At 34.8% G+C, this 13,740-nt stretch overlaps 2 protein-coding genes across 4 annotated transcripts; both read right to left on the reverse strand.

The window, feature by feature from the left end:
- Positions 1 to 1,047: 1,047 nt before the first annotated feature.
- On the reverse strand, positions 1,048 to 3,272 carry LOC140884400 (uncharacterized). Of its 2 annotated transcripts, XM_073291141.1 has the most exons (2): positions 2,739 to 3,272; positions 1,048 to 2,564 (listed from the first exon to the last, which is right to left on the reverse strand). In XM_073291141.1, the coding sequence occupies exons 1-2, from the start codon at positions 2,952 to 2,954 to the stop codon at positions 1,239 to 1,241; spliced, it is 1,542 nt and encodes a 513-aa protein (XP_073147242.1). In that variant the 5' UTR covers positions 2,955 to 3,272; the 3' UTR covers positions 1,048 to 1,238. The 2 variants fall into 2 exon arrangements, with proteins under 2 accessions (XP_073147242.1, XP_073147241.1); XM_073291140.1 differs by having other exon boundaries at positions 1,050 to 3,272.
- A 5,445-nt stretch (positions 3,273 to 8,717) lies between these two features.
- LOC140881360 (protein TRANSPORT INHIBITOR RESPONSE 1-like) lies at positions 8,718 to 13,059 on the reverse strand. Of its 2 annotated transcripts, none has more exons than XM_073286599.1 (5): positions 12,855 to 13,059; positions 11,742 to 12,327; positions 10,072 to 10,564; positions 9,185 to 9,969; positions 8,718 to 9,039 (listed from the first exon to the last, which is right to left on the reverse strand). In XM_073286599.1, the coding sequence occupies exons 2-4, from the start codon at positions 12,269 to 12,271 to the stop codon at positions 9,214 to 9,216; spliced, it is 1,779 nt and encodes a 592-aa protein (XP_073142700.1). In that variant the 5' UTR covers positions 12,272 to 12,327; positions 12,855 to 13,059; the 3' UTR covers positions 8,718 to 9,039; positions 9,185 to 9,213. The 2 variants fall into 2 exon arrangements, with proteins under 2 accessions (XP_073142700.1, XP_073142701.1); XM_073286600.1 differs by lacking the exon at positions 12,855 to 13,059 and adding an exon at positions 12,430 to 12,772.
- Between the last annotated feature and the right edge of the window lie 681 nt (positions 13,060 to 13,740).

The raw sequence follows: 13,740 nt of genomic DNA on the forward strand, positions 1-13,740 counted from the left end.
AATTGTTAGGAGGGTTGGTGTTGAAGCCGTTACTTAAGGTAGGGGGACCAACAACAAAAGAATCATTTTCTTTCACAAACTTTGGCAACTTTCATGTGGTCCAAATCACACGATATTGATACCTCAACGCATAGCCCCTTCCCATATTTCAAGCTGGTATCTAGTCAAATCACTTCAAAAAGTTGTTAACAAAAATTAATTCATCTTGCACCGAAGAGAAACTTTGATTTTGGATCAATTTTGTAAGATAAATCTTTTATTTGGATCATTTATTAAAAAAAACTTTTTATATTAAAAATATTATTTTTTATGAACATAATCAGTTAGACGTATCAACAAAAAGCCTATACTTTTTTATAGTTTTGCATACACCCATACTAGCATACATTTATTTATGTGAGAATCAACGTGGCTCCCTACTTGTATTAAAGTTGCATAAACATCGTTTGACAGGGACATGAGGTTCATTCGAGATACTAACGGAAAAACCTCAACTCCATTTAATAATAATAGTAATAATAATAATAGAGTTTTTATCCCAATTATAATATCGATAGAATCACATGGTAAAACTTAAAAGAATCACAAAAACTTTTCCGAAACTGTTTCAGGGATCAATTTTGCGAGGACGATCTGCGATCCAACTCAACTTATGAAAAATATTGTTTTTTTTTACGTCAAAAATATTATTTTTCCCAGTAAAAGTATCAATTCTTATTAATCATGTTATGAAGACTGTTTTACACGAAAAAAATACTAATTTTTATGCCAATAAATATTACTTTTCACTAAATGAAACGACCCGTCACGAGTTTTTTTTGGCATTCCCGCATAATTTCTGTTGTGGCCACAACTCACAAGGTTCCAAATGGGTCGAATACAATATTTACCAGACGAGAAAAAAGGGTAGGACCATGGAACGACAAATGACAGAAAAGAATGGACAAGCAAAAACAGGGGGGGAGTATTGGAAAGTATATACAATGCATTGATGGCTACCACTCACTCACATGCCCATCTCCGTTTCAGGATCTTCTCATGTGCACTTGCCGCATAATTACCATGCAATCAATTTTACATATTCCAAAATCTACCCTTCTCTCTTTTAAAGAATCATGCATTCAATTTACTGCAATAGATAATAGTGTATTTGACTAAATTACATGTTTATTAAATAATGTTGTTTGGTTATATTTTTCATCGCAAGCTAGAGAAAAATGGGGGGGATTGTGTTGTATTCAAGAATGCCAGAATCCACCCAACATGCTGCGGAATTTTGTGGAACTCAGCTTTCTGACGATCTTTTTGGCATCTGATACCTCAGCTTCTGCAAGCTTTTCGATGTTCTTCAAGTAACCTGAATTTGAAATCTTTTTTCTTGCCATGTTGCTACTCGTTAACGACATCAGTATCGAAAGCAACAGCTGTTTGCTACCGGAATTAACTTCCCCCGGGCCGAGAAGCTGCATCAATAGGCCGACGTTTTGATCGTTCTGCGCGAATTTTTTCCTGTTTTTGGGTACAATCACCATGTTGGAGAGTGTCTCAGCCGCCATTTCGCGTATTTGGAACGATTTTGATTCGAGGAAACTGACGAGGACTGGCATAAATCCTGCATCCCCCATCACTTTCTTGGCATCCTCGGACGTCCCACATAGCCAAAACGATGCCTTTAGGGCCAATTCGCAAACAGAGATCTCCCCGAATCGAAGAAAGTAAAGTACATGATCTGTAAAACCAGAATTCATCAACACATACAAAGAAGTATCTGATACTAAGCATAAATTCGCGATTCCTTTGAACGCCATCTCTCGTGTCTTGGTCGAAAATGAGGATTTGGGATCCAAAATGCGCACTAACACGCGGATTCCACCTCCTTCTACGATCGTTTCTCGGATCGATGCATCCGAGTAAGCCATATTTTGCAAAAGATCAAGTGAAGCTATCTGCAAAATTTCATCTTTCGACCTTACAAGCTTAAGGAACAAAGAAATCGCCCCTTCCTCAACCATAAACCTCTTGATCTCTTCGATCCCAACAAGATTTTTCAACACCCCACAAACCAAATTCGCCAATTCTCCCCCATTTTCACCATTCTTGCCACAGATTTTCAACAGGGCTGACACCCCACCATGAGCAGAAACAGACCACGCATTATCAGAATTCTCCGTGACCTTTATCAAACACCTTGCTGCAAATTCTTGGCTCGGTTCATTTCCCGACTCCAGAACTCGAATCAATGGACCAACTACCCCTGCATCAATCAACACACTTTTGTAGGACCGAAACCCCGCCATCAGGCACACCGCCTTTGCTGACGCCTCTCGAATTTCACTCTCTTGAGAATCAAGAAAACGCACCAAAAAATTGACAAAACTTTCGAGTGCCGCCGCAATATTTACATATCTCTCATCTTCTTGAATGGCTTCGTTGAACTCAACAAGGGCTTGTTTCTTCATAACAGTGCTTCCTATCTTTAGCCTGGATGCTATATTGTGGACATAAAACCTCATGTCCTCTTTCGAAGCCGAAGGCCCAGGCTTCAAAACCACAATAGCATAGCTCTGTTTCACCAATCCCAGAGCATATATATCAGAAAGAGTCTTAACATGGTTATCCAATTTAGCAGACACAATATCAAGATCGCTTTGCATGTGAAGCTTCCCACAGTACGAAAGTTCCAGACAACGCTTTAAAAGACCATCGCATTCACTAATGGTGGCAAAAATGGACTCTACCGTGATACAGAGTGAAAAGTTATCATTTGATTCACAATTTTCGATGGTCCCGAGCATGGATAGAAGCTCTTCCATCTTGTTTCTTATAGACAGCCATTTTGAAGCAAACACTTTGGTTGAATGTGAGAGTGCAATCAAGGAAGAGATCGACCCAATTGCTTGCATTAGCCTCGGCCTCTCGGTGGGGGTTTCAGGGAGACTATTTTCTTCACCCATCGGGGGAAATTTTTACGGGTTTCGGGGATATCCCATTTTCCGGTGAGATGGGCCTGGTTTTCCGGCGCGGCGAGGCTGAAGCTTCCTGAGAGAGCTGGAAATTTTGGTTTCGGAGTTTGTTAGAAAGATTCATGGGATTCTGAAGAAGATTATTAGGCCTATGCTTGTAACAAAATGGCAATTCTACAATATTTACGAATCTAACCTCGGGGCTGGCTTCAGTTAAACGCAATTCGGGGTTACAGGTCAGGGTCATTTAAGTAATTGTATTCAAAACGGGTCTGTTGGACGTTAGAGAATCGGCCGAAAGCTATTGAAAGAGCGGTGTGGTGAGCTAATTTAGTAATTTTATGTACGGATTTTTTAAACTCCACTTCATACATGAAAAACCATTATTTTGATTTTTGAATAATGTTGAAGATATAACAACTATATAATACATTGATATTTAAAATAATTATATTATGAGATTTTTGTATTGAATTCATTGGGAAATTTTGATGAATGACATTTTTGTGTTGTAAGAATTGTTGTATAAATCTAGTTGTATAGAGATGGTAACGGGATGGGTTTGGGCCGGGTTTCGTTAAACTCGAGATCCGCTCCACGAATCCAGTGAGTTCAATCTAGGTTAGACCCGTCATAAATTATATAATTTTAAATTTATTAAATAATATTTTAAAAGTTTAAAAATTAACAAAAATCATTAAATTTAATTTTAAATTTATATAGATAACATTTAGGACAAAAAAATATTTTTACAAGTTAAAATTTATTAATTTGTATTTACTTAACAATTATTAAACATAAAAATTTAAAATGATATATTTTAATATTAAACATATCATAATAAAAATTTCTTTTCAATACAAAAATATTATAAGTTCAAATTATGCATAAAATATTAATTATTTAGTATAAAAAAATAATTATATATTATTAATATTACATATATATTTTATATTTAAATTTATATATGTAAATATATTTTTTAAATATATATATATCCTTTGGCGGGGCGGATCCGGGTCAGGTTTGGCCAAACTCGGGACCCGCTCTAGACTCGCTTGTGGGCTAGCTTATCTGGTCTAGACCCGCCCCTTCAGGACAGATTTAATGTTGTGTGTATCATGACTCTACTAATTTTCATTATATATATGAATAGGGATGTAAATGAGGCTATGAGCCGAGCCGAACAGTAGCAGACTCGGCTCGTTTGATATATATAAGGGCTCGGCTTGAGCTCGATCCGAGCTTTTATCATAAAGATCGGGCTTGGCTTGTTTAGTACATATAAAACCTCGGGCTCGACTCATTTTCAGACTCAATAAGCGAGCTCGTTAACGAACTCATTTTCAGTCGTTAGGCAAGCTCGTTTTCAGGATATTAAGCGAGCTCGTTAAGCAGGTTCGTAAGAGAGCTCGTTTTTGGGCTCGTTAAGCTAGCTTGTTTTCGGACTCGTTAAGCAAGCTCGTTTTCAGGCTCATTAAGCGAGCTTGTTAAGCATGCTCGTTTTCGGGCTTGTTAGGAATAAAACGGAGCTCGAGTTTGAGTTTTTTTTCGATTATAAATTCTCGATAAAATTGACTATAATTTGATTTACAATCTTATCATGATCTAAAACTTCAACCTACAACCTACAACCAAGCCCAATTTCGAAAAAATCCACAAATTTTATTCATCAAAGTTTTCGATCTTTATGAATTTACAACATCATTACTAACTTCTTAAGTCATGGTATATCCCAAAATCTCCGAATTTATTACAAATCAAATTCTAGATGCAAATTTCAGCCACAAACCATCAACTGCTTTCAAGCTGTAAAAGTTCAAGTTGCACTCTTATCTTCTGTATAGTACACAATTGTATTCATCATTCCAAAAATTTCATCATGCGATCAAATAATTAATAAACTCAAAATGCAAGTTTCGGTTCTCTTTATCTCTTTCAAATAAAAGCTGAAGCTCCCAACTAAAAATGCTAAAGTCAAGTTTCGAGCACTTACCCTTGAAGAAAATCAGCAATGTCTATGTTTAGTTCTCAAGTTTATAAAAAATTATTGTGTGGCTTAATTATAATATATATATATATATATATATATATATTTCTTTTAATTTTTTTTAAAAAATTACATTTATTTTTGAAAAAAACACTACACTCTTTTTTTTAACGAGATATAAGCATTACATGTGACACGATCTGCAGGTATATGAAATATTTTATTTAATGATATTCTATAGCTTAATTAAAATATTGTGCATATACATATATTGAGTTAACAAGTTTTAACTCAACAAATTTAATTTAGATAATTGCATAACTTCTTTAACTAAAAGTTTTGAATATAATTCATCTATCATATATAGTTATAATTCTTGCAAGACATTTAAAATAAAAATTTTATTTCAGTTCGTTAGAAATTTATTGATTGAATTGTCATTCATTAGTAATATTGCATATATAAATATTTTATTTATAGTGTTTTTAAGAGCATTTTAATACAATAATTTTCAAATTAAAATAAAAAATACAAATTGTAACTACGTCCTATGTGTTGTAAATTCATATTTCTTTCAACAAAGTATTGTATTCCATCATGTCATTTGCATTAGTATTAATTTTTTTTATTTTTTCACTCAACATATGAGCCGATCTTGATCTTTCTCACAAGTCATATAACATATTCAGAATATATATATAAGAATAAAACTCAAGCTAGCTAGATAAACGTACCGAAATCGAGCTTTTAAACCAGCCCAGCCCGAGCTCGAGCTCGCGAGCCTCTTAAACGAGCCGATCCCGAGCTTGTTAAGAAACATGTTCGCGAGCTCTCGAGACGAACATCTATAAGCTCAAGTTCGGCTCGTGAAAATTGTCGAGCTCGAAATCAAGCTCGGGCTCAGCTCGATAAACTTAACAAACGAGCTCGAACGAGCTTTTTACTGAGCCGAGTTCCAAATAGCTCGCGAACATTTCGGTGTGTTTACATCCCTATATATAAATCAAGTCGATCTACCTTAAAGATAAATACATTCAAGATCGTCTCACAAAAAACCTAACCACTAATGTCATTCATAAAATTTGATCTCCTTGTATTTTTAGTTATTTCAATGTGATCCCTTCACCCGTGTTTTTTTTATTTTTTTATTTTTGTTGAGATGTTGAGATGACAGCCCACTTGCCGAGTTTTTGTTTTGTTTTTTGTTTTTTTGAGATGTTCACATTAACATCTCAACAAAAAAAAATTTAAAAATACAAGCTTATGTTCATGATACTCTGCATACTACTGTGAATGGTATCATTTCTTTTGATGTATTTATATATTCCCAGTTCCCACCTATGAACTAACAATATGCCATGCACATTTCACCTCCTTGTACTATTGATTGCAGCTTTTACCCGCTTATTTATTAATTTTGCTAATTTTTTTTAATAATTTTTTTTAGCAAAATTGAATTAACTTGACTAATCAAATATTTTATTGCTATAGTTTTTTAGTAAGTAGTCACATAATGTTTTTAATAGATTTTACTCTGTTAATGGTAAACCAGTACAAGAAAACTATTATGAAATAAGTGGGCAACAAAACTCCAAAAATTTTGAACATGGCAAAATTATATTATTTAAACAAATATTCCAATTAATTGTCACAAAAATTATTACAAAACCACCAATAAAATTTAACTTAATATATAATCTTCTTTTAAAAAAAAATTACCTAACATAGAAAAATATACTATAATATAAAAATTTATTTATACTGGCATAGCCAATCTGGTCATGCATGACTAATAAGCTTCTTGAAAGGAAGGGAATATTGTGGGCAACTTCCAACGTTTATTGCCATAAGTTAAGATTTGAATTATGAGCTATTTTTATTTTGTTTTGTTAACACGTCAATCTCACAAAATAAATCATAATTTTTATTGTAATTCATTCTCCAACCGGCAACAATATGTTAAATATGCATTTAATTTATTCATAAATTATGATTTAAAAAAATTTATTCATAAATTGTGTAGTTGTGTTTACATAGAGTTGTCAAAATGCATTGAGTCTATTGGAGATCGACTAGCCCGATCCAACCAAACAGACGTAGTCGATAATTTCTTAGCCCGCTCTGCAGTACTGTCATTCTTAATGCAATGGGTTGTGGAAGCGAGCCAATCTGCCCCAATCCGTCTAATATACATGAAAAAAAGTAGTTAGGTCTGTTAGGTTGGTTTGTCTCGCCCACCAAACAAGCGAATTGAGTTAAGAAATTGTCAACTCATCCAAATGACGGGCTACCTTACCAATAATGGGTTGTGACGAGTTTCCGACCCACCACCTATTTTGACGACTATATATACCTTGTATCGTACATGCAGAGCTATATTAAATGTCCATGCAATGCTACCCGTTGTTATTTTGTGCACGGTATAAAACTTTTGACAATATATGATATGTTTTTAAATCTCGTTTTGCATTTGCATACATGATATTCATATTATAATTTAAATCGATCGAGAATAACACTCCCAGTATAATCATAGCTCAAGTCATGGTTTTAATGAAACTCTAAACTATTTGGTATTATGGATGATATGAATAAAGAAAGTGTACAAATACTATAAAAATATGATACGAAATTGATGAATAATATACATGTATGAATAATATGTTTTTTTTGTATGTTTTTAATTTTGTAGTGATTTAAAAAAAAAATTGTAGTCGATTGGTACAATAGATGAAAATGAGATGAACAACATTTTTTTACTCCACATGTGTGTCATTCTTTTGGTTAACTTAATTTTATCTCATGACTCGTGATGTTATTACATATGGATTGAACTATGCATCACTCTTAGCTCATGTAATGAGGGCAAGATTGACTTGGTATGAGTTAAATTTTACGAGTATAACTTTTTTCCCTATAATTGTTTGCATATTGGCAAGGACATTTAAAAATTTATACAATAGTAAACATAATAACCCTACAAAAATAAAAACATACAAAATAATATATTATTCATCTTTATATATTACTCAATTTTATCAGTACACATTCTTTGTTAATCACATATTTACATTCATAAAATCCTACAAAAGTAAAAAATACAAAACAACATATTATTCATCTCCATATAAAATAACATATTATTCATCTTCATATATTAATCATCAATATCTTATCATGTTGTTATTACATTTGTCCTCATCATTCATTCATCACATCCATAAAACCTAACGGTATAATGTTTATTACTATATAATGTCTTAAATGCCCTTGTCAATTGCAAATAATTGTAGAGAAAAAAGGCTATATTCGTAAAATTTCATTCATATCATGTGAATCATGCCCTCATCACATGAACTAGGAATGATGTCTCATCTAACCCATATGCAATGACATCACAGACTGTGAGATGAAATTAAGTTAACAGTAAAATTTCATTCATATCATGTGAATCATGCCCTCATCACATGAACTAGGAATGATGTCTCATCTAACCTATATGCAATGACATCACGGACTGTGAGATAAAATTAAGTTAATCATAAAATGAGACAAACATGAGATGAGTAAAAAAGTATAATTCATCACATATTCTATGTCTATAGTACCAAAAGATATCTATGTCTATATTATCAACGATGGGCCACATATATTGGGATTTATGACATATATCTCAAACTATATTCAAACGATTTGCTGTACTTCCCTATTTCTTTCCAGGTATTTCCTTTGTAACAAAAATATGAATCCATTTTCCAATCGCATGATCATTTAAATCTGCTGTTATATAAAAAAAATATCAACAAAGTTAAACAACATACTATTTAATCGTACAAGAATCAATCAATCGCAATCAACTATTTATTTTTCAAGTTTACCAATCTCTCTCAGTGCTTAACAGATTAAAGATACTAAAATTACAACATATGAAATTGGGAGGACAGATTCAGATGCAAGATCTAGAAACGCCTCATATCTTCTCTGAAATTTTCAGATTCTGAGCTTACAAGTTTTCATGCTTCAGTTGGCATACTGACATCTTTTACCATTAACTTTTACGTTCTTGAATGGCATAATGCACATATCCTGCAACAATTAGGAACCCAAATTAGTACAAAGATCGCCAAACGACAATCTTGAATGATCGGATCAGGAATTTCAATACACTTACATCTTACTGATACATTGTTTTTAAAAATTCATTCCATTAAAAGAGAGAAAAGTTACTGACCGAGGATTTTTTGGCCATGTGTGGTGGTATCAAAGGGTAAGTACAAAGGGCGGGGCGTCCCTCCTCGGACCTGCTACCGAACGATAGACGTAAACTTTGTCAGCTTGGAAGCCATCGCTTTCCTCGTCTTTTATCACTTCAACATTTAACCTCGGCATCTCCCTTGCCAGTAGCTTGCACCCTTTCATAGTGACGTTACAAGCTGACATCCACAATGACCTCATCATTTCATATCTCTCGAGCCCAGAAAGCAGAGCCGCATTTCCAAATGGGCAATCTCTTATCTCGAGTTTCCTAAGCTTGGGGCAACCTTCAAGAACACATTGCATCCCACGATCACTGCTTCCAGCAAAAGCCACGGAAAGGGTCTCCAGATTCTTGGCATATTTACCAATATACTCAAAGGTTAGATCTGTTAGAAGCCCCGAAACTGAAAGCCGCTGGAGTTTAGTGCAAGTTTTAGCAACGGAACCAAAGGCCTCATCCATAGGCTCGTTTGTCAGGTAATCTGGCTCACCAGGATTCATTATGCAAAGACGGAAGTGGGTAAAATCAGGGCAGTTGTTTACTATGGTCTCAACAGCAGCATTAGTCATCCTCCGACAGAAGTAAAGGACATAATGGAGTTTGCGACATCCACGAGACACTGCTACAAAACCTAACTCTGTCACTCCATGACGTTGATGTTGGTCGTAAGGATCTGAAGGGAAAACTCGGAGTTCTTCAAGCAAGGGACATCTTAAACCAACGGCCTCTAACCCCTTGTCCTCTACGGTATCGGCAACCTACAACCAAAGAATCCATTTAGAAACTAAAACTTACAGAATAAGCTAAGTATCTCCCTTACGAATCAATTCAAGTAATGATGTCAGATATACATTGCTTACCCAAAGACGTCGTAAGTTGGGACAGTGGGCGAGAAGCTTTTCAAATGCAGCACTCTGAAGGGCAGCATCACTCAAGTTCAAGAAACTCAGACTTGCACAAGTTCCGTAAAGAACTGGGAGATAAGAGGCCGTGGCGTCCCATAAGCCTGATAGAGTTTGAAGATTTCGGACATTTCTAAATGCACTTTCAACTTCATGGTACTGGCGAGGGGTAAGTTCTGGGAAAAAGGAACCGGTGCCGAGCTCTTTTAACTGAGGAGCAAGCACAAGCAGACGTTGCAGTTGGTCCAAACTAATACTCTCATTAACCTTTAGAACACTTAATGAACTGCACCTACTGACAAGTCTCTCGAGCTTATCAAATTCGATCTCACTGTTGAGGCATGCAAAATTTAATATTTCCAGTGAGGAAAAGTTTTCAGGGAAACAAGTCAGCCAATCTCCACTGAAGTCATCAGTTGCTATGTCCTGTATGTCGAGTTCTGTCAAATTCCTGGACGCCAAATGGGAACACGATAAGTTTTTTGCATTGTTAAAAATTCATCACAAGAAATACTAACATCTAGGAAGCCATAGTGCTTAATGCTAAAGAAACTAATATAGCAATTCAAGATGCGTGAATCCTCGACATTGTCAATATTTGGTTTTGTTAAAATTACCAAGCGAACACTAGGTAATGCATCAATGATTTTTTTACACCGCTTGATCATCATCAAATCCTGGATTTTTCAAGATATTGCAATTTAGCCCCTCGATTTCAATGTAATGAAAATAGGGGTGGTTCACCAATGAACACGGATTTATTATGAAGATAAAGGTGAGCATAAATATATATTATGTTATTTCATTAAATGCCATTGCCATGTAGCAGGTCAGTAGTCACATCAAGAAAGCAGCACCAATAAGCTTTGAGAGGACAAGAAAAATAAAGTACCAGCACTTAAATTTTCCACTAAATCTCTGTTCGTTACAGTAAAAACAAACCAAAAAAGGAGATGGGGAACACACACAAACACCATTGCCCTACCCAAAGCTAACTCATTTATTTCTCAACCATATATATAACCCACAAAACTTTTTCAGGCCCTAAGCCCACTATGTGACAGCATAACCACATTAATATAATCTCAGCTTGCTAAACCATATGTCTCGAACTTTATCTCACATAATCTACAAATATCATTAAGCACAATCTATTGGTGCCACACGAAAACTACATAATACAACTAAAAAACTATTTTTCGAATAAAAAGACTGTTACTTTAGGAGCATTCTTCAAGAAAAGGGTGCCACTTATATAAATTATATTGAAATCTCAAAAAAAGAATCTGAACTTTGGAGAGTTGAGACCTTAACACAAAAGAGAAACTCAAACAAGATTAAGAGGAAACCAGAAAGGTAACTGAAAGTAACACTAAAGATGGAATCGGAATATCAGATCAGACGGAGCATCCTCAAAAGCCAAAAAAGGAAAGCAAAAAGAGGGATATAATTTTCTTCCAAGAAATCTTGTCTATAATATTCAAAAATCTAAATCCACATTATATAAGGGGAAAAAACAAAATTCTATCTCCAAGAAACCATCCGCAACCCAGACAGCATCTATGAAATTAAACATGACACATTAAAATAGAACTGAAACTATCGAAAGAAACACTAAAGATTCTTACCTACAATGGGTGGCTATAGCTTTGAGCCCCTTGTTAGTGAACCCATCGCAACTGCACAGAGACAAAGCTTTAAAGCCTGGAAAAGATTTCGCCAAGATCTCCAAGCTCTCATCATTTATAGCCATCCTCTTGAGTCTCAATTCCTCCAAAAAGGGGTAAACTTCGGCGAACATTACCAGCCAAGAATGCACATCAGCGCCCCAATCTCTAGGCAAAAGGTTGAAATCCGAAAATCTTGGCTTCCCTTTGAGGGTAACACTCTTAATTCTTGGAAACCTTCTTGCCACAATCTCAGGAGACACCGAATAGCAGTTGCCTATGAAGAGCTTTGATCTTGTCCAGCGTTCAGCATTATACCAGTCCTTGCACACCAGGGAGACCGAGCTCCTGTCCTTGTGTGAATCAATGAATGACACCACTTTTTCCAATACTTCATCTGGGAATAGTGATGAGTGCAACGTAACCGACGCTTTCGAGTTGCCTAAGTTTCGTGGTGGCGAGAATTTCGATTTTTTGGAGCCTTGATCCATTTGGACCTCGATTGATGACTCAGAAGAATCTCAACCTCCCAAAAACAACTGCGAATCTGCGATTTTGACATAGAAAATGTCCACAAAAATTAAAAACAAAAAAACCCAATTCACTTCAAAGCAATGATCTCATAATAAAATCAGAAATAAATCTTTACCCGAACGAACAACTCCAGTTACCACAGTATTGCAATAAGTCAAGAATCTTTAATTAAAAAAGTCAAAGAAAAACATAATCTTGGAGACAATAAGACTGCCACAGAGCTTCATTACTACAACTAAAAATACAGAGGAAGACTCTATTGCAAGTAAACCAAAAAAAGGTTCTTGCTAATGAAAAACTCTCAATTTTTCCATGGAACACTTGCATCTCGAGGTGAGGTTAAGGTTATTTCGAAAATTGAGGTTATTTAAAGATATGGTACTGAAAAACAAACAAACAAGAGTGTCAAAACTCAAAAGCATCTCAAATTTCAGAAACACACACCAGAAATCAAGCATGAAACATTATACCCCAGAAACATAAATCCATATATATTCATATAAGAAATGGAAAAAAAACAAAACAAAACAAAAAACTTACAGAAACATGCGTTCATCAAATGTTTGAACAATTTACAGATTACATGACGAGAAATGTAAAAACTTTGCAGGAACGAATTTGGTGTGTGTTGTATTGCTTGAAGGAGCCGAAAAGTCGCAGGCACAAAACCCACTTAAATTACAACTACAAAAATAATCAAATGGTTTCTTATTAATTATTTGAAAATTAATCAAAGGGCTTTCAATTCAATTATTCGCTATATAATATATATATATATATATATATATATATATATATATATATATATTATTCGCCGAAGCTGACGGTAGCAAGGAAAGGCACCTAACCTCCACCTCGGTCTGATTGTGCCTGGCCAATAGATAAGCTACACGTATAAACCTTATCACATTATTTGGCCCCGGCGCATGTTAGAGTTTCCTGCTCCGGATCTAATACCGTTTGCAACTTTTAAATATAATTAATTATATCATCGTATGTGATCAAATGCTCGAAAATAACAATAATACGTGTTTTTTCACGTTATTAAGTATATAAAAAAAAAACGAGACATGAGATATATACTTGTACTCGAATACAGAAGAGTAGTGAGTATTTATTAACAAAGATTGACCTTTGATGCAGAAGTGGGTCCTGGGGTAAGAGGCTTAATGACTATGATTAATATTCTCTTGGCATAATTAGGAAATTAATATAATATGTTGTGGCATGTTCTAAATTTCAATAATCATGTGATTTAGGGGTAATGGCGGGACCCACTAATTTCACTGTTGATTGATTCACTTGTTATTCCAACTCAACTGCATCGTTCCATCTTCATATACGGTGTCACACAATATAAATTCAATATTTTTCGCCTAACGGATCTTCAGATTTGACTTAAGCGAAGGGAAGGAATATGCCGACT

Source organism: Henckelia pumila, chromosome 2 (genome assembly GCF_033568475.1).
Source record: "Henckelia pumila isolate YLH828 chromosome 2, ASM3356847v2, whole genome shotgun sequence".
Classification (NCBI taxonomy): Eukaryota; Viridiplantae; Streptophyta; class Magnoliopsida; order Lamiales; family Gesneriaceae; genus Henckelia; species Henckelia pumila.